The sequence below is a fragment of the Hippoglossus stenolepis genome, chromosome 20, assembly GCF_022539355.2.
Source record: "Hippoglossus stenolepis isolate QCI-W04-F060 chromosome 20, HSTE1.2, whole genome shotgun sequence".
NCBI classification, from domain to species: domain Eukaryota; kingdom Metazoa; phylum Chordata; class Actinopteri; order Pleuronectiformes; family Pleuronectidae; genus Hippoglossus; species Hippoglossus stenolepis.
Genome location: NC_061502.1, coordinates 18,134,520 through 18,159,050, shown reverse-complemented (window position 1 = coordinate 18,159,050; position 24,531 = coordinate 18,134,520). Strand labels below are relative to the sequence as shown.

The 24,531-nt window shown below is 42.9% G+C and overlaps 2 protein-coding genes across 2 annotated transcripts in view; one reads left to right on the top strand and one right to left on the bottom strand.

Annotated features, from left to right (window-relative positions):
• Window positions 1-1,021: 1,021 nt before the first annotated feature.
• LOC118099275 (sterile alpha motif domain-containing protein 12) lies at window positions 1,022-5,134 on the bottom strand. The gene is made up of 4 exons (XM_035143715.2): window positions 5,065-5,134; window positions 1,969-2,093; window positions 1,732-1,872; window positions 1,022-1,105 (listed from the first exon to the last, which is right to left on the bottom strand). Exons 2-4 carry the CDS (start codon window positions 2,087-2,089, stop codon window positions 1,089-1,091), a joined length of 279 nt encoding a protein of 92 aa, XP_034999606.1. The 5' UTR covers window positions 2,090-2,093; window positions 5,065-5,134; the 3' UTR covers window positions 1,022-1,088.
• A 631-nt stretch (window positions 5,135-5,765) lies between these two features.
• Window positions 5,766-24,531, top strand: part of scara5 (scavenger receptor class A, member 5 (putative)) — a 52,829-nt gene continuing 34,063 nt past the window's right edge. Inside the window, exons 1-3 of the mRNA XM_035143714.2 lie at window positions 5,766-6,094; window positions 11,172-11,290; window positions 15,290-15,418. Coding sequence (XP_034999605.1) covers window positions 11,179-11,290; window positions 15,290-15,418 — 241 coding nt within the window. The 5' untranslated portion in view covers window positions 5,766-6,094; window positions 11,172-11,178. The remainder of the gene's footprint in view (window positions 6,095-11,171; window positions 11,291-15,289; window positions 15,419-24,531) is intronic.

Sequence of the window (24,531 nt, the reverse complement as noted above, 5' to 3'; positions counted from 1 at the left end):
TGAAAGTTTTAGGACCACTTGTATTATGGGCGTTCACAAATGATCAGTTCTCCCCAGTACACGCTGCTTAGCCGTTTTAAACAGGATTCACGGTGACACTAAAAAAACAAAAGAGCATAAACTCCAAGAAAATAAGTGGATTTTCTCTATAAAAAAGAATGCACTGTTTGCATTGTGTTAGGACGGATAAATATAGTTGAGTTAAAAACCAGCAGCTGGATCGTAAACCCAGTGGCTGGGAGAGAGAAACGTGTTTTTCAGGTTTTCTCATTAGGAAAGTAAAAGCGTGCACACTTGACAAAAATCAAGATGAGAATCAGAAGATGAGAATCCAGTGCTCCGTCGAACTTTTATATTTTACCTCACGGGTCAGAAACGTTTCTAAAACCTTCAACAGCGACGCTGGCTTCAACCGGACATTCTCCTCTTCTGATTTCTTCACATCTCACAACACACGAACAAGGATTTTCTCTTTTTCCTGATGATTTTCAGGCCTTGTTTTGATTTAATTCAACTAAATACCAGCTCCACAGTGGTTCCCAGTTCGCCTTCAGTCTTTCTCTTTGGAGTTTGCGACCTGTCTCAGCTGGGATTGTTGGCTCCACTCCCCCCACGGCCCTCATAAGGATAAGTGGTATAGAAAATGGATGGAAATACTAGACGCTTCCAATTTAACTAAAAGGTATCATCCGATTTCATTGCTGACAGTTTCTTGTCCTGATATTTTTGGCAATCGTGCTTTTTGGAAAGCACGATTTCCATATTCAGTACATCAAATACAGTATTTGACTTTGTTGGACGGAAAAACTCCACTTTAGAGAAACAGACAGAGACTAATGGTCAGTGTTTCTGAGAAAAAGACCCAAACTAATCTCATCCGTCTGCACAGGTCGGATTTCGTACAGGAAATAGGTTTCAGTCTCTCCATTCCTCATTGATTCTTCTCTCCTTTCACCTTCTCTCTGTTTTCTTTCACTCCTGCGTTTCTCTTCCCTTCACGTGGATGAATGGATGGAAGGGAAATGTATAAAAAAATAATAATAAAAAAAAATGTAAGCAGCATTTCTTGTCTGAAGATTTATCTTCTGCTACGAAGAGAAACAGTCTGGAGAGAAGAAGAGAAGAAAAACACGTGAGTCCCTTGTTGATTGGAAATGAAAGGTGGTAACATTTAAAATGTGTTTTCATGATATATGTTAGATTTAAAATAAATGGTGTGTAGACTGTTTATAAAGATGGACGACATGACAGCGCCCCAAAACATCTGGTTCGCCCCCTGGTGGCTGGCTGCAGTATAGGACATCAACCCCACCTCCATGTGAGTGGATGGGACATGGACCAAACCAAAAAGTCAAGGTAAATAAATAAAAGTTCCCATTATCCGTCGTTGTTATCACATGTTATGTTTTCTTATGTGCTTTCAAATTGGATTTGAATTAGTTATCTGATGATATAAAAACGGGGTAAAGATGTTTCCCAGCTCCGAGTGACGTCCAAACACAAGATGGCAGCAGCCGTATTGGGGATGTTTTGGCGTCCATCTTAATAAACAGTCATTGGTTTTGACAGTGAGAGGAAGAACAGATAAACAAAAGTTTTAGGATTTTGAGTGAATTCAAACTCCACCACCACTTGGTACTTTTTCCTTCTCGGTGCAGAGTTATCATACTTTAAAGCTACTCTCTACTCAGTTTGCTGCGGCCCGAGGACGAAGCCGTTCGGCGTCCTCACCAGAGCAGATGTCAGTGAGTTCATTGATTTCCTCCTGAACTCGGAGGAGGAGGAGGTCCTGCAGGATCTCCTGCTGCTGCTCCTCGGCTTCCACCCCGAGAAGCTCCAGGTGATGCTCCTTTAATCTCAGCAACGCTCGGCCTGCAAATTCATTCACAAACACAGCGTGTGTCCGGCGTAAATAAAGTAAACCAAAGTGCAACGAGGGCTGAATCACCACATTAGCACGTGTTGTACCTGAGATAGAGTGTTTGATGATGGCTTTCTGCAGCGTGTTCACATGGGCTGGACACTGCTCCTGCACCCACTCCAACACGTCCTCCACCGTCCATAACGACACTCGCTTTGACAGGTCCATCACCCTGCAGCCACATCAGCAACACCCGACAAGACGGAGGCGTAAACAACACACACACACAGTGTTAGGAACAGTGACATCTGAGCCTCGTGCTAAAATCAATAGAGGAAAAATGGGCCGTCCAGAGCTGCGCCTGTGAGCTCAGGTGACATCTTTCACTGCCACTCGTCTGAAACACACTGTTCATGTGTTGCTTGAAGCTCAACCCACGTTTTTAAAGAGGTTTTACAGATATTACAGGTTCTTATTTTCATAGGTTTGGCCTTTTCCGTATTAGTTGAACTCAAGATGTTGTTGATTTATGAGTAAGAGCGTTAGGTGGATTTTTAACAAACTCTTTTTCATGCTTCTTGTCTGTCAAACTGTATTTTAGAAATTGTATTCTTTGACCAAAATAATCAATGATCAAAGTTACAAAGATAAAACCAAAGTTGAAAAAATACTTGAGTTTCCTTTAATGTTTCCATTTTCATCTGATGATTGACTTAAATGATTAATTTATCAGGATAAATTTCTTCCAGGAAAAAAATTAAACCAAATATTCTGCAAAGTTAATTTTGTTTATATTTCTCATATGTTGTGTCACTAATCTTTAACTGTGTTGATTTAAAATCCTGCATCGTTTGCTTACTGAAGTTCACCAGAGTAGAATCTGAGCTCGGCAGTGCACACGTCCCTCTGCAGCAGCCTGTGACTGTGTCTTGTCCCCGGGCTCACGAGCCGAGGACGGTTTTCTGTTGAGGACCCTCACACATTAAAAACATCACATCCTCTTGATATTTGACGCTCTGGATTAAATTCCCCTCCTCATGTGGTGTCACCTACTTACTCTGACTAAACCCATTTTCCAGAGATTAACGTGACGACCCGCTGAACACGGTGACAAACAGCATAAGCACCACTGAAGGATTCCCGCAGCGAGGTGAAGCCAAACAACTCCAACGCTCAGAGGTCAAAAACAAAAAAAAGTTCTGCTATAGAAACTCTGCTAACTCTCCTGCCTCCGGTCGCCTCGGCTCTCCTCCCACCCGGCTCCTCACGGGGCTGCACCGCTCTGGGGCGAACGCTGTTGATGTGACCTTTTCAGCAGGCCAGTCGATTTATTGGGTTATAAATATAAGAATGTAATTTCCCGTGTTAATTAATGGACAGGCGTGATTGGCCGGGGCAGTAACGAGGTCCCTGCAGGGTAACGGACACGGAAAAGAGTGACGACCTTTACACACGGGCTGCGACTTGAGATAATAGGTTGAAGAAAATCCTGCAGTTTTCTGTAAGATTGGTTTGATGCTTGAGGACAGAATCTCTTTAACCACACAGCTCCCGAACTGGGCTCCCAGCGGGTCAATATCTTCAGTGACTGTATATGCAGCTCGTCTTATTTGCTCCGGACCATTTCATTTATGTTCAATCTGCCCTGTTACAACCGAACCAGGGCTTGTAAACAAAAGCAATATGCAGCAGCTCGCAGGCTGGAGAAGTGGCTCCTTGTGTGGAGGATTCCTCTCTTTATTGAGCTGCAACTTATTAACTCACGATTAACACTTAATCCAGATGGATCCGTTTGAATCAAAGTGAAGATTAACTGCAAAGCGACGACGATAACCTCCCTGAAATGCTCTCGTCTTCTTCACCTGCACCGCTCTTCTTCCTGGTTTTATTGAGCTCCAGGGAGGTGAGGTGAATGGGGGCTTCACCAGCTTGATTTCATACACAACAGCTGAAGATTTATTTAGAAGTCCAAAGCTATGAAGTGGTCAGATAAATAAAAAAAAGGGTTTTTCATGTTGTCAACAGAAACGCATCAATATCACTATCAGAGGAAAACGGTTTTACCACCTGTGTCTTAGAAACCACTTGGTCGGGCGGATGTTTGTTTTTTCTCTCGGCCTGAAAGTGGCTTCAGATCCAATATGTGGTCATCACACCGGGCACAGAGGCTGTGGGGGGGTGTTTTTCTATATTAGAGTCAATAATACAGGACCTGAGTTCTTATTTCTTTCTTTATAAAAACTAAAATGCAGTCTGAGATTGGCCAAGTTATGTTATCTTTCTTATCTTGTGTTTTGTTTCATTCTGTGTTGTTTTATTACCAGGTTTTTTGGAACGCACCTTGTAACCTTGTTCAGATAAGTGCTAGAGAAGTAAAGTTTTATTATTATTATCATTGTATTCTTCTGTGTTTTATAGCTTTATTAAATGTTCTTTCCCTCTTTCATATCTCTCTGCAGATCTTGAACATACTGCAATGAACTCTAATCATTAAACCAGACTAATGTTCATGCTGCAGTCGTCCTCCATCCAAAGGTGTAATCCTACCATCTTGTGGTGTCTTGTAGAAGTACAGCGTCTCTTCATCAGGTCTTTCAAAATACAGTATTTGTGTGGAGTTACTGAAGAGGACAAACTTCTTAAAGACATTAGATCGGATCTTCTTTTGTCCATTGACATGATAAAATCAGTTTTTCTCATTTCTATATATCATAATGTGAAAATGTATAAGTTACAGTTACAGTTATAAAGTTTATTATCATTACCTGAAGAGAACTTTTTATTGTTACCCAGCATTACTTCATCTAAATACTATTACTACTACTCACCTTATCACCAATGCTTGAAAGATGAGTGTAAAAACTTATTGGACATGTTTTAACTTTGTTTTCTCGTGGACAAACTAAAGCCGAATTGAAGCACAAACTCCAAAACGCGTTTCCTGGTATAAAACGTGTTTGGACCTGTGCGTATAAAGTACATCTGCTAAAAAACAGCAGCATTTTGAATGGAGTTTGGTGAAAGACAGTGTCACCACACCCAGTTGTTTACAGTAACCCAGCGGTTCAGTGTATTTCTATTCGACAACAACACTCACACCAGACTCCAGCTGTGAAATCACATCTTTACCACGCGGGTCCAGGTTTGAGTTCAGTCACAAGTTGTGTCTTTGTTAATGATGACATTTTAATGGCGCCTCTTACCTGTCCAGGTATGTTGCAACAGGCTCCGCCCACCACGGAGGCGCGCTCTCGACACATCCTCCGTGCGCACTCCCGCGGCACCGTTGCTCATGATGCCTTCAGGTCCTTTCCGAAAATCTGTAATAGTGACATATCCAGTGCAAACACTTAGTACACACGTTCTTCACTCAGGTAGAAATACAAATATGACTCAAGTAAGTAAAAGTATACGTTTTGATTCTACCTCTTTGCTCAAGTAGAAGTATAAAAGTACAGGCTCCTTAAATGTACACAAAGTATGAAAGTAAAAAGTACCGACAGTATCTGTGCAGAGCAAACCGAGACTCATGTCACATTAATATAATTCAATGACAAATTAAACCACTTTTAATTCAAATCAAATAAAGAAAAAACAAATATACTACAAACAATGGTTGAAATAAAAAAAAATACTGGATGGAGTACCAGATTTAAAAAATAAATAAATTGGGTAATAAATTAATATCAAAACCATCATTAATTTATCTCATATAGTTTATTTAACATCTAAATAAACACATTTAAGAGTGAGCAGTGTCTCTTTACTGTATTCAGTGGGGTTGAGCCACCAGGGGGCGCCGCCGGAGCAAAGGCGGCTCAGATGTTCCTCAGGTTTCCTCTCGGCTTGTTCTGCAGCTGCTCTGCAACACATGAACGATCCTCAGCTGCAGATCTGTGATGGTCACATGACGGTGTTGTGGGTATATTACTCCAAATGTGTGAGTGGGCTCCTCACTGCGGAGCTGCAGGACTCTCACAGACTCTGGTGCAGCTTCGGTCTCAGTGTCTCTGTGTCTCAGTGTCTCTGTGTCTCAGTGTCTCTGTGTCTCTGTGTCTCTGTGTCTCTGGGTGTAAATGACTGTGTGACAGCTGCACGACTGGAGGAGCAGGAGGAAGCTGGAGGTGCAGCGAACAGACCAAACTTCTTCTGGGGGGAAATTATGAGAAACGTGGAGCTGTGATTTTTTTTTTATTTACTTTTGAATTCCTCATCCATTTGACAGCAGACAAGGTGAGAGAGGAGAACTCATGTGGCTGTTTTGTGCTTACAACGTGTTTAAACGTGCACTGTGCGTGTGACTGAACGTGCACCTGTTTAGTGGTGAAGAGTGGATCATAACATTGATCATAATTCTGTGCTGAATAATGGACTATTTACTATTATTATTAATATTTCATCGTTATTAATATATATAAAAACAGTTGCATAGACAGATGCATTTGCTAAGAATGAGTGAAGTGATTAACACCCTGATCTATTGAGTGTGAACAGGTTTGTGCAGCACTTGTAAAAACCCAGCAGGAGCCATCAGTGTAAAAGCACCACATGGTTTATTGTTGGGGGGTCACACACGTTTTGACCTTTTCTGGTGACACACTGGTTTGACATGTGTTCATTTTCCTTCCAGTTAGGTTGAATTTTATCTGCGTGTCACTTATTGGAGCGGCGCCACTGGGCTGTCGTAGTAAAAAGAACAGGAAATGCACATTTAATGGAACTCATCCGCAGAAAATTTGCCGCTTTGTGTTTCAGCGGTCACGGGTGAAGGAGCCTTTAATCTCTGCGTTTAATCAACCGGGAGAGAAATGGGTTAATGTCGCACATGGATGACTGAGCGATGACATGGGATGTTTGCTATGTATAGACAGAGAGATGCTGAAACTAAGCCAAGTTTAGAGGCCGTAAAAAACCCACTTGTGAGCTTTTATGGGTCAATAATGAGATGTAAGACTCTGACATAATTAGAGTTTTTATTGTAAATGGGCAATAACAGGGTAAAAGACACCAGGTCAGTGAGCCTGCATGTGTCAGACATTAACTTGTGACTTCTTAACAAACCTTTGAGACAGTTTTCTACCCAGTACACAGCCAACGTTGTGTCTTCACAGCCTGTTCTGCACAGCGTTGTTGTTCAAATGTCATATTTTCAGCGGAGACCACACACGCGCTGCTTCCCTCTGACCTGGCAGACAGTCGGATGCTCGGTTGGGGGCAGATCTTTAGGACTCGGTGACACATGACGAGATAATTGTTTCCTTCTCTCGCTGAGTGAATCTCCAGCGTCTCCACAACTGCTACCAGCAAAACTTTTTTTACAGTTTAAAGAGACAAGGTCGTAAAACAGTCAGCTGAGTGAAGATGTGACGCTGAGTCTACCACCGATGTCATTTTCCTTCCCAGACCATTCTTCAAAATACATTCGTAGCAGTGTGTGTTTTAGGTCTTCTCTCCTTAACGATGATGAAAACTGCAGGATTCTCTTTGATAAAACTACGGCTTTCGCGATAATGCCACAAATCCACAGGGTATAATCTTAAATTTAACCCTTAAAAAGTCATAAACACATTAAACTATGTTAAAGTTCAAACACTACTTTTTGTTGCACTTTAAAATTTGTTTATTTCTTTAAGGGAAATGTTTTGCAGCATAGTTTGTCATGCGTCCATGTGTTGTAGTTCTTTCTCTAATACACAGATACTATCTCACTGTAATAAAACTACAAACAAGATCAACATGGATCTGATAACCGATGGTCAACAAACACCAGTTGTCTGAGAGGTAGCGTATCGCTTCAAGGTTTGTTCTCTACTGGGCTACTTCACCTTATCTTTGATTATAAGAACTTGTAAGTAATTCTTGGACTCTGATAATCCTTCTTATCTTAGTGTCTTTAAAAAGCTCTCAAATCGAACTTGTTGAAACCTGCAGGAACTTGGATAACGATCACGAGAACAAGACTCAGTTGACTCGTTGTCGACTTTATTCCAGTGCTGACTGATACAGATGTTTCAACACATTTGCCAATATGAGAGTTTTCAATGATCTTCCAAAGCCAGATGTGTCAGATGTGACACATAGTTGATTGGACTTTGTCTCTCGTGCAGCTTTGACTCTTCTTGGCTCGCGGTCCCGTTGGCTCTTGAGCTGTTTGTAGTTTTTGGACGGAGCTCTGCGAAGGAAAGCCTCCAGTCTTTTGAGGGATGAAGGAAGAAGAAAAATCCACTTCCAGTAAGAGTTCAGTCCCATTTAAATCTGGTTAAAGTGAATCCAGCGCTATGAGTAACAGCTGATATTCTGCATTAAATTCTTCGCTGTTTTTTCAGATGCAAACACGGATGAGTGAAAAAGACCCATGTGGTCAGTGCACAGACGTTCACGGCTCTTAATGCAAATATCAGGCACGTGGATGTTTGGGCTTGAATCTCCACTTCCTCCTCCCATGGTGCAAAAAACTAAATTAAACCAAACTTAATGGAAACATGAAAACTTAACCGAACTTCGTGTTTTTGAGTGAACAAGCCCTTTAAATCACACAACATACAATATAAAATCTACATGTGATTTTATTTTTCCTGCTTAAATCCAATTTTCTCATTCTCTCACGTGCGTTTCTATTATCTCGTTCACGGTTGTGTAGATAACGAGAGCAGGCGGTGACTCATTGCTTTGTGAAGTTGAAGCTGCTCCTCGTTCCCACCGTCCCTCCGCTGGCACCGGGTAGCGGGGGACCAACCGAGTGCGTGATGAAAGAGCGTTATATCCCACCAAACTCCGTGTAATTAGAAGATAACTCACCTCATGAATGCACACACACACACAGTGTAGACACAACCACACACACACACACACAAACACACACATTCGGGGGGAGGGGGGGATATGGAGGGTTATTTGGTGGGATCTCCTAGCAGCCCGAATGGTTCCTGCCCAGCTTTCGGTCTAAATGTCAAACTGACCCCTCCGTCCCCTCCGTAATGAGAAAGTCTAGACTGAGCACTTTTTAACGACTTTGTCAAACACCCACAGATCTGCCACCGGGGCTTGTGCGAGTTTAAACACCCACAAAATGCCGACTGCGGCGGATTCAATTTTACCCCTCGGAGACGTCCTGTGTCATGAGTCTCATCTATTTGTTCTTAACTCATATTTGGTTTGCACCGTGCGTGGCGTGGGAAACCCTGTGCAAACCAGGAGAGCAAACGTGGTCGACTCGGCGAGGTTATGTGAAGAAAAAGCAGTAAATGGGGGAAACTGGTGGCGATTCGTTACCGGTTAAATTCTCTACAAATAAAGATGCGAAATTCAATCTGCTTGTAAATAAACGTTGACCTACATCGTAGTTTGTGCGCCAGACTCTCAAACAGCGACTCATCACCGGCTGCACCTGCTGGATGAGGCTGTCAGCCACGTGTTGGAGGTGGATCCACTGCTCGTGATGATAAGTGACTCCTGAGACTCTCTCCTCTCTCTCAGGAAATGTTTCCGTGGGATTTATGCGTCTCTTTGGCCCCGGGACTCGACAGCAGGACAAGTTGGAATCCTGCCACAGCTCTATCTGTCAAAGCGTGCTTCAGTCTCCACGTCTCCGTAGTTCTGTTAAACACCTGAGACGCACACATCACAGCTGCTTTAGGTCAAGTTTCTGGTTCTGGAGCTGCAGTTTGTTGTGTTTTCATGAGTCAAACGTGAGAAAAGTGTCACCGGATATCGATATCTGCAAGTGTGCATTGGCTGACTTTCTCCTCTTAGCAGATTTAATCGATTTTAAGTGTGAGATTAAATTGAGATGTGCACAATTTCACTTGGGCGGCAAGGTGCTGCAGCCCATCTCTTTCAAACTGCGACTCCCACAACCCCAAAGTCTAAGATAAGGGCTGGAAGGGTCATTTCAGTACTCTACCTGAAATGCATCAGGAGAAATTCCTGTTAGATGTTTTGCTAGATTCCAGATCTTGGAGGATTCAAGTAATTAAACCTACATTCAATGAATCTAGTGTTTAATTGTCAATCAACAGAACAAAACAAACATTTAGAAGTACACAATGTGTTTTTGTTTTAACATTAGTGAATCTTTCTCATCTCTAACATCTTATATGATGTGAAGGCAGCATAATCCTCACTCCTCCTGCAGTCTGTGCCCACTTTAAGGGTCAGGATGAAAAGCCCGGACATCTGAGAGAAGTCTGGAGCTGAATTGACCCGTGCAGTTACTTCGGTTTGGGCCTTTGAAGACTCCCTCTGAAGGTATTCCAGGCACATTTAGCAGGGGAGGAGACCCCGGGTCAAACCCTGCAGAACACAGCAGAGGGGTTTTATATCCCATCTGACCCTGGGCAACCTGGAGATACGCTGCGATAAGGGCAGATAAGACGAGATGTCTGTTGTTTGATGCAGATTTACACCACTGGCAGAGAGTTGTCCATTCGGGCTGCCATTCAAACACTACCATGGGAAATGTGGTCTCCAAAAAGTGCTGTTGACAGGCCTAATGATGTGGAGTTTGGTTTGTATTATAAGAGAAGCCAACGCGTCTTCCACACTGTGGCACACGGCCCCGTTGTTATGGAGGGGGAATTTCTGGTTCATGGCCCGTGACCCAACACTTTCCACATTTCTTAATGCGGCAAAATCACAAACCACGTCCAAATCTGTTGGCAGAGAGAAACAAATCACACAACGCTGGTGTAGGGACGATGGCCACAATCCTCACACCAGAGGGATTTCCTTCTGTTTGTTTAGCTTGGATCTCCATCTTTGTGTGTGCATGTGTGTGTGTGTGTGTCTTTGTGTGTGTGTTTGTGTGTGTTGCAGTGCAGCTGATCCAGTCAAAGCTCCCTCAGCGGATTCACAGCAGTAAAAGGCAGCGATGCAAAAACACATGTATTTGAACTTCTGCACGTATGAGGACCCTCACAGATAACAGATAAATCCTTAACCGACCACAGACTTAGTACTTTACCAACCTCTTACCCAAAACATGACCTACATGTTGAGGACTGGGCTAAATGTCGTCGCCTTCCAGAACTGTCCTTGTTCATCAGGTCTCAAATTGGTGCTGAGGAAAATAAGAGGTAGAGCGGGTCGTCCACGAACCAAAGTGTCTTTGGGCAAGACCCTGGCGGCGACAGTGTATGAATAGGTGTGATAGTAAAGTATGTGTCTTGTACTGTATTTAGACCACATTGCCACAATTGCCCTGTTCGTACTACACGTATGTACTGAGAGATTTGATATAGTTGAGGAGACGTGTCTTTTGTCATGAATGAGACATTGTGAGGTTCACGCTGTGTCTTCCCTGTTCATTTAGGGCGGAGATGGAGAACAAGGCCATGTACCTGAGCACATATGAGGAGAGAGAAAACGGCTCCATGTACGAAGAGGCCTACGATGGACACAGCTTGTCCAAACTCAACCTGTGTGACGAAGGTAAGAAGCAGAAATGAGACGGACACAGATATTGATAAATCTTCAGAAAGGGACTTTTAACTGAGCATTTTATTCAAGTACACAAACACCTATATACACTACACACACACACACACACACACACACATAGAGGCTTGGCATTCGCTCTCTCACTATGATCATCTATGGAATGTCCAGGAGCAACATCTGTGTGTGTGTGTGTGTGTGTGTGTGTGTGTGTGTGTGTGTGTGTGTGTGTGTGTGTGTGTGTGCGTGCGCCCGTGTACGTGCGTGTCGGTGCAGCTGAACGAATCCACAGTTGACCGCTTGTCGTTCTCGGGTTTCGACCCCCGGCTCGGCGAGTTTGGTGGGAAAGACTTAGCGAACACACACAACTGGAGAACTTGTTGACGTTTTAATGGAACTTGGACGATGCCCCTCACACATCAGAAAAAGACTGTCCACGTCCAACTTCACTAATCCTAGGACATTTTCACACCTCGGACAATTAGAGGAGATATTCCCCCCCCCCTCCGCGGAGCAGCTGGGTTCATGGGAGATGCAGCGGAGACGAGGAAAACAAAGAAAGTTCCATCCTGGACAACACCACTAACCACTAAGCTCACCGTGGTCTGACTTGTGCATCATAATCATAACGGCACATTAAAATTCAGGATATGTCAAACATAGGTGAAGTATAGTTGTTGTTGCAGGGTGGGGGGGGGCTAAGCTGTGCACACTAATGTCACCATAACTCGTCAATAACAGGGACAGTGCCCGGACTTTTTTATGGAATCTGGTGAAGTTGCCAAGCACCATGTGTCTTTCATTTGGAAAGACGGAGTTGGAGGAACAATGCTCTGCCCCTTGTAAATCCACAAAACTCACCAGAGACGGTCGGATGCACAGACTTCGCCAGCACCTGACTCACACTGGAACTGCTGGAAACCAACCCAGTGTTCAAATGGGTCAAACTTTGTCGGTGGCTCCTCCAAGTTTACTGGTAAGATAATCCTCCAAGCCGGATAATCCTCGACTCTAATGATTATTGGATTCTTTGTCCAAACGGTGCAAGATGTCGACAACACCCTCAGCGGACAGACGTGACTCACGGAGCAGTAAGGAAATCCCCAAATGTATTTACAGTTACTTGACAAATACTGTGCCTCTTATTCCAGCTGGAGACGACTGTCACTGTGTCACTGAACATGGTTCTGTCTTCTTATTTTCACTGGGTTGTATTTATGCATTTAGAACAATCGTTACTTGGCTTTTCTCAAGTATCTTGCAGGAAAAGCTTTTAGCAGTGAAACCATGGACTGAATCTAAAAATGGGCAACGTGATGTGAAGCCAAAGCACCTTGAGCGCCCCCTGGTGGCTGGCTGCAAAATAGGTCTTGAACCCTAGTTAGTGAATGGGACATGGAATAGAATATGCTCACGTGTTCATTTTAGTTATTTGATGGCATAAAAACGTGGGTGAAACAGCATGATTGACAGCTGAGACTGATTCACGATTGGTCAAGAATGTGTGTGGGCGGGTCCTTACTCTGGCTCCAAAAGCGCAAGATGGCTTCATTACTGGAGAGGGGGAAGGAAGCTGAGATGCGTCGTCCATCTTTATTTAAAGTCTATAAGTGAAACAATAAGTTGAAGATAATAGAAAACATTTTTAAAAGGCCGGAGTTGTTGAACTCAAACAAAGACGCCCAACATTCTTGTAATTCCAGCATCGACAAATGTAAGAAATGTCTGATTTCCTCTGTTTTACATCATCCCAGTGGTGTAAATCGATATGAGAAGACGACTGTGCAGTGCCACCCAATCACGAAGGTCATCTTCCTTGCAAGGTGCAATCCCCAACTTTCTTACACGTCCAAATAAGGACATTCTTCATGGGACCTTTGCACCTCTCCATACATGTGTGAAGATTCCTGTGGGTTCCGAATCCTAAACAATAAATCATGTTCAAGTGGCGTTTCATATTTCATGCAGTACTCTCCTGGTGCTGAAGGGGCCCCCCGGGTTATGACAGCTCGCTCCTCAACCCGAGGCTCGGTTTATCATATCTCTGACAAAATGCTGTTAGGGACTGGGCCAGGTTGGTTCCATCATTGTCTTCACAGCTAAACTGGTTTTGTCTGTTTGTCATGAGTGTGTGTGTGTGTGTGTGTGTGTGTGTGTGTGTGTGTTTTGAGTCCAATTTAAGCGGTCGACCAGCTCGGAGTGACATTTCTGTTCCTATACATTCCAACCATGTGACACACACACACACACACACACACACACACACACACACACACACACACACACACACACACACACACACACATACATCTGAGCCAGCTGTGTTTGTCTTACATTGGTGGAGTGTGTGTGTGTGTGGTGTGTGTGTGTGTGTGTGTGTGTGTGTGTGTGTGTGTGTGTGTGTGTGTGTGTGTGTGTGTGTGTGTGTGTGTGTGTGTGTGTGTGTGTGTGTGTGTGTGTCAGCAAGACTCCACCAGTGTTCACTGACAGATTGTCATGGTCCAAATGAAACCATGCTGTTGGGAGGCCGCTCGGCAAAAATCACTGTTTATATTTAAAAGTCAGACGCCAACATCGCTCGTGTGTTCGCAGAAAGAAAGAATCTCATTAAAACCTCATTAGATCTCGGTGAGTTTTCATATTCATCATAATCATCTTGTCACACGGCCACAGTGACTCCCCAGAGACACCTGTCCGAATGTAACCAGCTTCTCTTCTTTCCACTTAGTTCATCTCAATGCTGACAGTTTCAGTCACAGAACTCTGGGTTATATATATATATATAAATGCAAATGTTTCTAAGGGCTAACTTGGCAAATCCTGCAATGCCGCAACGAATGCAACTACTTTATTCCAATGTTTTCTACTTGTCATACTCTACTTGTATGACCATACTGACTTTTTGCCAAATTAAAAACCTAGTTTAATTCAGAAATCGAGGACTTCTTGCTCCAAATATCGCTAATTGTGAATTTCAGGTGGTAGTAAAGGAAAAGAAGAAACCAAAGGGAACTGATACGATACTTAAGCAAAGCAGACATTTATTTCTTTAATATGTTGAGGATGAATATTTCTCGAACATTACTGGTGACGTCTGAAAACATTTCGAAAGTAAAATCTCGTTCTTGTTCCAAAAAGCTAAGGATGTGACTCCGAAATCACTTCATCCTCTTGACCTGATGAGAAAGTTCCCTCAACATCAGCAGCCTAATCCCTGCAACACACACACACACACACACACACGCAAAGGAAATACCACGTCCATCATAACAGTCTAGTGTCACTTCTATCAAGACTGATTCTCAAACATCTGTTTGACCCTGAGAGCCGTGTTAAGTGATGACATGAATTATAGTCATGGCTCCACAGTGAGTGTGTTGCATTGTGTAATTTCATCCGTGCATATACGTACGTGCGCATGTGTCGTAATGTATGTTGTTGGCCTCGAGGCACTAATGTCTAAACCATTTCTCTTTTAACAATGATTCACGACTGAGATTTGCCAAATATGTGCAGTTATTTATCGTACAAAATTCATACTTTGAATTTAAGAGTGTGACCGTTTTAAAAGAAACGCATTATACTGCTGTGTTATTCTGTGTATTGGAGTCTGCGATGTTTGATGCATGATCGTCCCCTTGGATTTCTTCAGGGCTGTATGTCATCATACCAACACATTTCAGGGTTTATCCTGAAAACCTTGGAGTTATTTGTGTGGCTACAACCACCAGTCTGAGCTCATTCTCGTATTTTTTAGCTCAAGACGAAGGAAATACCTGGAAACAGTGTCTGGGTTGTTTTCAAACTCCCTCAGACACGTGAAAACCCTTTTTATAAGCAACTTACTCACCTCACGTATATAAAGTTTCACCCACAAATTAATTCACTTTCATATGAATGGTTTTGTTGAACAGAAAAGTCCTAACATACTTGCACCTGTATTTCAACTTCTCCTCCTGTTTTGATTCTGACGTTTCCTCCTGTTCTGGTCAGGTTCTGGAAAGCGTCGCAGGAAGCAGGACCAGTGCTGCGGTCACCTCAACTCGCTCTCAGCCATCAAATACGCCATTGTTTCCCTCTACATCCTGGTTCTTCTCACCATCTTTGGACTCTGCCTGACAGGTAGGAAGGAAATAAATGGATTTAATGGCGTGTGTGGTTACGACAGGTACGAGCTTGTATGTACCAACGTGTTTATCTTGTATCTGCATGTGTCAAATCACCAGATCCTGCAGGTCTCTGATTTGCATAAAGCAGCTTTTTCGTTAACACTTGTAACTGTTCAGTGAGCAATAAACTCATATCTCATCTCTTATTGTTTTTATCACTTTTCTCAAGATCTTTTTATTGGGTATTTGAAGTCATACAGAATGCAACGAAGCATTAATAAAGTTAAACAATGCATCTGAGCACACTTACATCTTTTATCCATAGTCCAGAGGACATTTATCCTTTTTTTATCACTTTAGTATCATGCAAGTTCAATTTGATAAAAGCTAAATGATATCTCTATCAATATTATGTCTTATAAAGCTTTTGGATTCATGGTTGTTGATGGGTCTGATCTCGACCGTTGGCATGTTGCTTTCTGTCAGAAGCTTTTAAGTAATGAGATAAAGAAAATTTTGAATTAATCCAAAATAAAAGCTGTTGCATGATAACAGAAACAAAAGATATCTGAAATACATCAAATAATATTCATAGAATATCTAATGTCATAACACACAGTGTTTTCCTTGTGCAAGTTCAAGCTGAGTAAAGCTCAGACCCGTGTGACACATGCTGTGTTTTGATTGTGATTGTGATTCTATTATTCTAACCTCAGTGTTAAGTGAAGAAAAATGTGACGCATGATGTTGATCGGCTGATTTGTCAGAGATGAAGTGTTGGATAAACGCATTTGATGTGGAGGCCGGTTAGTTTGAATACGGCTGCGGTTTCCTGGTGCTGCTTTCACATCATCCTTCAGCCGTCAGACGTGTATATTATTCCCAGTTATTGAGCCTGAATCTGAGAGAGAACGGAAGGAAGGAAGGAAGATAAGAAGAAGTGAAGAGAGTGAGAACGAAACTTGAACCTGAGGCTAAAGCTGTGTTGTAGGTCTGATCTCATGAGGAGCTCGTGCCCGACTCTGGAGCCAATCATCACCACATTATGCAATGATGTGGGGAAAGAAGTCATTCGCTCACCCACCAAAACATTTCCCTTGGCCACCGTCCGATTCCTACTTCCAGTGGTGGATTTGGAGGCATCAACATTATGTCTCTCCAACATCCCATGTCTCAGTGATTGGCAAAAAGTATAACCTAAACTGTAATGTGGAAATTTGGACGTGCGAGTTATGAAAATGAGCTTCAGCATATCACACAGTGCCGTCATAAATTCCACGTTTTCAGAGTTTACGCTGCTGCAGATCCTGCTTCTCCTGGTTGATTTAGAAAAACCCTGGCACGATGCCACAGTAGCCTCAGTGTGTGTGTGTGTGTGTGTGTGGGTTTGTGTGTGTGTGAGTCAAACTTTATGGCCGTTACCTTTTGCGAACCCTCCCTCTGCCTCCTTGTAAATATCCACCCTCTTATTTGGGGAGAGGAAGACAAAGAGAGCTTGATAAAGACGGAGGGAGAAGAGGCAGAAAAAAAACGAGGGACGATAGAGTTAGAGAAAGAAGTGATGGACCCAGAAACAGGTTTAAGAGCTGTCTGGCCTCAGACCAGCAGGATCCTGAAGGAATCGACTGCTCTCACTAATCCTAATTTCATTTCAAGACCTCTTCTCTCTCCCTCCGAGCCGTAGCCACACGGCTGATGCCATTAACCGGCTGTGGCCGTGTGTGTATTCCCAGGCACAGAGATGCCGTTAAGAGCTTGGAACGGGTCTGTTGTCGTCACAGAGGTATTCGGTTATTTAAGGCTTTTAGATGAGGTTGTTTTAGAAGAAGCAATCAAACTGAGCTTTTCAGCAAGACTCTCTTAAATTCCCTGCCAGCCATCCCAAAGCTAAGTGGCTCCAGCGTCACTTCAGGGGAGGCCCCCGCTGCCGCTCGCGCACGCAAACATTCATATGATGCGAGTGCACGCGGGAACACAGTCGCATGCAGCGGCTGCCAGTTTTCCTACGTGAACACGGATTCAACCCTTTTTTGCTTTTTGTTTGAATTCTCTCTTGACTTCTTTAGCTTTTTCCAGCTCTTATGTTGGCCTCCTCCCAATCTCATGGTTACGAATGATTCCCATGCCTTCACACACGCATCCATATTTCACAGCATAATTGCGAGGCCTCATCTGAACTCAGCCCGAACACATCTGCACCCATGACGTGATAAGTATGATATAGTATTTTCTGTGTCAGCGCAACGGCTCCTAAATCTTATAGTTTTGGACAAGTGAGAGAGGGGAGAGTGAAAAACAGAAACGGAGGTGGATAAGATCTGAAGGGCGGAGGATGAATCCTGCTCCAGTCATCAGGAGGTGAAGAGCTGCCTTATCGCTCCGTTAGCGCTACAAGCTAATAGAGCCACGTCAGCTCTGATCAGCAGCACAGAGATCTGGTCCCTAATCGAAAGGTCACATGTTCGGTTCTCATGATATAAGCGTCTGCTCCTTAATGTCTGTGAGTCACAACCCAGACTTTTATCATCTCAGCGGCGCCTGCTGGAGAAACTTTTGTCTTTTTGCAGTGGCTTGTTTTGGCCGTAGCTCAAGAAGAGAGGGGCCGTTACTTAAGAGACGTGTGTCGTCACTCGATAACCAACTAATGGTGGCAAGAGACGTTTGTTTGTTTACCCAGAACTCTGTGGACCGACCCGACTCCACCCATGTATGGACTCAAAGTATCAGGCTCTTTCTTGACCTCTCATGAGCCTTGAGGTTTGCAGACATGTTTCTATTGATTTGCTGACACACAGATTGCATGTCCGTTCTCTTTCTTAGTGCGTGGAAGTGACGGAGCTGAAAGTTTGTCCATTTCTAATAAATCAATATTCTTTGGGTGATGGGTTTAAGTTTGGTATCACCCCTGTCCATTTTTTACATATTGGATTTCAATGAAACTTGGTGGAGGCACATACATTTTTGGGAGGAGCAGATCCAGGGAATATTTTTCACTTTCTTCAACATTGCAGAATTGGGTCTTTTTGGACATTTCTGGGGACCGATATTTAGGGGACCGATATTTTTGAATGTGTGATGCTTCTTAATTTAATCTGTGGGAACTCTTGGGCCTTGGCCGGAGGTTTTTTGAACTAACTAAAAATCTCGTAGTATGAATAAAAATCTGATTTTAAAAGCTTTGTGGATTTTTCCCCAACAACAGCTGGATGATTGTTTTCTCAATTAATTTTGATTGATGCATTTCGGACCTGCTCCCAGACTCCTTTTGTAATGGTTCCCATGTGGTACCACGTAACAACGAGGGCCATGTTAGGTTAAGATTGATATAAAAAATAAAAAAAGAACCGGTTGTTGCTTGTTCCAAAGGGAAACTGATGTCACTCCTCTACTGTGCTCACGTTTACGTCCAAACATGTTTTAATCATCAGAAACTCAAACTCGTGAAACTGTGACGCAACGACGAGATGCTCTCACACACACACACACACACACACATGCACACACCTCTGCTCGGGTGCAGTTGATTGGCCCATATCACATGTGACGCTCGAACTAAAAAGAAAACAGATGCGCAGTTTTCTGTTGTCTCCTCATTAATGCCAAAACTTCAGCAGCAGTAATTCGCCTTTATTTATTTTTTTAAACTCCTGAGCTCTTTCATCCCGGTGATAAACTGGCAACCTGTCCGGGGTGTAGCCCCCACATCCCCTTCCAAGGATAATAAGGGGTAGATAATAGATGGATGGATCTTTCACATGTTTTCTCTGTATATCCAAAGTATTACAATGCCTTAGTTCGCAGATAAGAGGCTGAAAAACATGACTGCGTTCAGGACAAGAAGAGTAGGTGAGAGAGATTTGACTGTACTAAGTTTTCTTTGTATAACCAGTGTGGAAATAGGGTTGTGATACGAAAAACGTGGATGATGCTTTGCAAAATTTCCCTCACGTCACAGATAGAGACAGGAAATCAGCATGAAGGCAAAAGTGCATTTCAAACAATTGGACATCTCCAACTGGTGAAGACAAATGAGGGGTTACCACATCGACGTGTTTCGAAAAGTCTGACATACACAGAAACAACATACTTTGCAAATTTAAAAGGTAATAAAAGTTCCCTTAATATATACAAAAATAACATCTGGGAACCTGTAACCATAAATGGACAAAGATGCAGGGAAAGATCAATTTTAAGATGATCTGTAAGAGTTGACACTTGGACATAATGGCATCTTAAAATCATTTTTCTACTGTTGCTGGAAATTTGTTAGTTCACTGACATTGAACTAACAGTGAAGTTTTGGGCCCACAAACCAAAACAAAGAGCTCAAAATGCCTGAAGAGTTCCGAGAATCATCAGCCGGGTGATTGTTACCTGTTGGTTCATCACTTCCAGTTCATCTTTACGCATCGTTATTCAATCCATTGATAATATAAACATTTTATGATTCAATTTTGCCCTTAAAGCCTCAGTTATAATCACACAAAAAGGTTACACATGAGTGTAGTTACATGCACCATTGACTTTCATCGTTGACTCACGCAAAATGCACGTGCACTCCTAATAAAACTCTTTATTTTGCCTCGTAGCACAGCAGCACATTTGTCGAACTAATATCTATCATCTATCTATGTAGGATTTAACTTTGCAACACTGATTATTTCCTCTTCTTTCTCTGTAGTTTTATTTTAACAGATGCAAATGTTGGGGCGGAAGAACCGTGTGAAGACGTGGGATGGTTTTCATTGCGTTCTGGCCAGACGCTGCAACAAATATCTTGTTCTACATCTGGAGTGGGTTGAAATAGCAGGTTGTGTCAAACGCCCCAAACAAACACATCTACATAGGCCCATTTAAGGTCCTCACAGACCAGCGCCTAGACTGATAAACACCTGGGGGTTCAGGACACGAGGTTTAAGAAAGATTTACACCTTTTTATATCCCTGTTTACGAGCTGGTTGAGGATCTAGTCGTCTGATAACAGGCAAAATACCAGAGAGCTGGACTATTCTGGTGGATGATGATTTACATCCACCTGCCAGTTGTACACTGTGGTTTCTACCCGCGCTGTAGTGCCTGATGGAAGACGTCAGCCATGTGTTATTCTCCTCCCATGTGCTGCAAATCTAGAAATGCAGCCTATATCCCTGTGTTTAACTTACACTGTAGGTGCAGCTGAGTCATGTTTTCCAGTCGGAGCAAACATGCAGCTCACAGCTCTGGCACGGCGCTCCTCCTTTCCTCAGCCAGTTAATTGCTGGAAAACATGAGGGTAGATTTGTTATTCTTCTTTTAAGCCATGAAATCTTCCAACAAGAGTTTGTTTGTGTCTTTTCTGTGATACCGTAGGTAACAGGCATGTTATTGCCAAGCGGCGATGGGCAGAAGGAAACAGCCCTGGTTTATTTTGGTCTCTGGCCGTTTGTTATAACTTGGTTTGGTCATGGATTTGTTATGGTAATTGTGTCCATGTTTTACATCAACTTTTCCTGCTGCAGCTAAATTTTATTTTGGCTCTAAAAAGGCAGCCAGATTGTTTATAGACCATTTTGTAAAACCCGCACTTGGTCCCAGTTAAACATTTTGATGCTACTGGCACAGTCTTCACAAAGGTCCTTTATCAACTTGTGAACGTCTGATTAGAGTATTTCCACAGGCACCAGTTTTTAGGTACTTTACCAGGACTGTTGATTTGATGTTGCTAACATCACTTTCTGAAGATTATGTTTCTAATACAGCATTATAAGTAAAGACGCTCCAAGAAAGAAAGGTCTAGTCATGGAGTTTTAACTCTCAGACATACACTGAAGTCTGGATAGTTTCCTGAAACTCTCCAGAGGGGCATATGTTCGAACTCCAATGTCTGAGTCAGTTGTTCTGGACATTTTTAACAAGCGTTGGATGCAAAACTGGAAAGATAAAAATATCTCATGATGAGAAAGAGGAGACGTACACATTGAAGACGAGGATGTGAACTTGGAAAGATGATGAGACTCAAGTGTTTTTGTCGATGCCCCCCCTCGTCTGTGTGCTCTGGAAATGTTAGTGGAGAATCTACTGCTTTGTTCCTCATAGGTGAAAGACAAAGTCTATGTTCGGACCCATTTTCCCGAGTTCTTATCTGAAAACAGTTTGGGTCTGTGGGACGCTGTCGAGGAACGCATCACTCCTGACGATAAGAAAAACAAAGGAAGACGAACTTTACCGCAACCGCAAGCTTTAGATTACTTAAGCTCCTTTTGAGGTTGTTTGAGAACGAACGCCCTCTTTTACAACATGATACAAGATAAAAACCTGCTTTAAAATCTGGACCATATGTGTCTGGCTAAGTTTGTCTTTAGAAAAGCTTTAAGTAGGTAAATGTGACACCGCAAAGTGCCACTCCTAAAAACCACTTTAGAGCCAGAACTTTAAAGGTATTCAACCACACCCTTGTGAAAACAATCGTCATTTTCTCTGCGGATGATGAGATGCTTCTGATCTCAGTGTGTTAATGTTCGACACGGGTAAAACATGTCTTCCTCCAACACGCATCGTCTGCGGGAGAGTGAATCAGGGCTAAGAGCATGTGCCAGAAGAGACACACACACACACACACAGGACGACATGTATGTTGTATGTGCACAATGTCCCAGGGCCCCTGAGCTGAGGCTGAGAGCATAAAGCCTTTTCTAATGAGTTTCTGCGCTGTGGTTGTGATTCTCTCTGAAGAAAAGGGTCTGGAGAAGGTCCAGCTTCCCCAGTGGGAGTCCGTCATAAGAGGCGTGCGCACACACATGCACACACGGAAAGACGTAGAGAGAAGTCAGCCCTTAGTTCCTCAACAACAAGAGTCCCAAAAGTCAGCAGACAGCCTCATTCATGCAGTCAAACGCAGGTCATTAACATGTCAACGCTAATTGGACCAGACCTACTTCTCTTTCTGATGCTCTCGCACTTTGTCTTGCTGCTTCTTCTGTGTTGCAAATAATTGAATGTGAACGTCGCCTTGAGGCAGAAATGCATTTCAGTCGATGAGAAATTCTGCAGTAATCGTTACCAAGTGGTGTCGTCATTGTTGTGTGGTTGCGTAACCAACCATTAAAGGGCGCATTGCTCTTCATACGTCTCGGTTTCTTGGTTTAATCTGCAGCATGAAACCGATTCAGCCTCGCTGACGTCGGAGAGCAACAACATCTCGACAAATTCAAAAACATCTCTCGAAGTGGAATCGACGAGAATGTGGATTTTTTCCCATTTAGTAAAAACCTTTAGTTTTTGCTTGAATCCAACTAATGGACCTTTAAACAATTTGGATTTTATATTTCTGACTAAAATCTTTGTGTAATAACTGGATTGAAACTTGTGTTGTAGTTCCAAAGTATGTGTGGATGGGAAAAATGTGTCGTGTTGCTATTTTTAGCAAAGCTAGCAGCATGACTGGATGATTAGGATCAGTCCACCACTTGGATGATTGCGGTGAAATCTTGTCCTGATCTCCTTGTTTCCTTGACGATGTTTCCCATTGACTTCAGTGATCCCCTGACTTTCGCTCCTCGCACCAACGTTAAGCTCGACAATAGTGATTTTAAGTGAAACCTCAGAGCAAATATTGGACTTGTTGTCATGGAAGTTGGTGCAAACATTAATGTCCCCGCCTTTGATCGGCTGCCTGAGTACAGCCTCACAGAGCTGCCTAGTCCTGGCTATGTTAAATACTTTTCACACTACTCTTTATCTTATATAAGGAGGTACTAGTATGCCTTTATACATATATATATATATATACAGCTTATGTGGTGACATAAGTTATATAGGTGTTTTTGTGTAAGAACTTAGGTGTTGTTGTAAATGTAAAAGTTCTATACAAAGTTAAAAAGCCCAAAGCTCGTAAGCAGGTTAAGCGAAAGAGGAGCCCGACATTTCTTACACGCGCTGGAAGCAGCTGACCAATCACAACAGAGTGGGTCAACTGGCCAATCAGAGCAGAGGAGGGGGGCCTTAAAGAGACAGGGGCTTAATCCAAGTGTTTCAGACAGAGGCTGAAAAGAGGAGCTGCAGCAATGAACAGTTTGAGGAAAGAGAGCACGTGAACATTTTCAAGTAACACAAATAATAAATTACAAACCTGAATATGAGCAGAATATGTCTCCTTTAACGTATGAAATGGTTTACATGGAGGATTGGCACTGAATTCTCCTTGAATAAAATTAAATCATAGCCCGCCAACAACCCCTGCCCGAAGAACTCTCAGAGAATAAGGTGTAAACACGGAGAACGTCACAGATTCAGTTCAGCCTCAAGCCGAATAAGGTGATGGGATTCAATAAAGTGCTACACTGCTGTGTGCGAATAAGTCCAACACAAATAAAAGCAGCAGGCCTCACCGATGCACCTCTCCATAAAACAGCCACAGTGATTTTATAAATCTGCAGCAGAGGGGAGGTTAAAGCTCCGGGGAGGTGAAAGCTCGATAGCAGGCGCCCAAATTAGTCCTTTCAACACTTTTTTCCCCCTCTGTTTCATTAGCAGACTAATTAGACAACAACAGATTTCAAAGACTCTGGGCTGGCACACACACACACACACACACACACACACACACACACACACACACACACACACACACACACACACACACCATAGGGTGGTTTGATCTGTGTAATTATGTTGCTGGAGCTCAGTGAAGTCCTAAGCAGCGCACAATACAGAATTATGAGTGCTGGCGTCTCAGTGCTCGGAGGCCGTTAGTGTCCGACTGTGTTTGGCTGCAGGACAACTCGGAACAAAAGCGAATAAATAAATGAAATGTAAGGAAAAAGCTTTAGGATTCGATTTCCTAAAAAAGACTTTGCTGCTCTGTGGCCTGTGTGGGGAGAAAATAGGGATCAGGCATCTTCATCTCATCTCGCATCTTTGTCTCCATAATTCTGTAATGATCTTGTCATAGAAATAAAATTGAGTTGAAATACTCGAAAGAGATGCAGTTCTTTTCTGTGAAATATGTCGTAACATGTAGCAACATTAAACTACGACGTGTTGACAGCCCTTATTAATCAAAATGTTCTACTGTAGCTGCGAATATGAAATATTATTGCTGTGTTTAAAGTTGCTTCATCTAAAAACCAGTTAAGGCAAAAGCATGTG

Coding starts and splice junctions, on each gene's coding strand:
- LOC118099275 (XM_035143715.2), bottom strand. CDS start 2,089: ATGGACCTGTCAAAGCGAGTGTCGTTATGGACGGTGGAGGACGTGTTG. Junction 1,873..1,968: donor CATCAAACACTCTATCTCAG/GTACAACACGTG, acceptor ATGAATTTGCAG/GCCGAGCGTTGCTGAGATTA.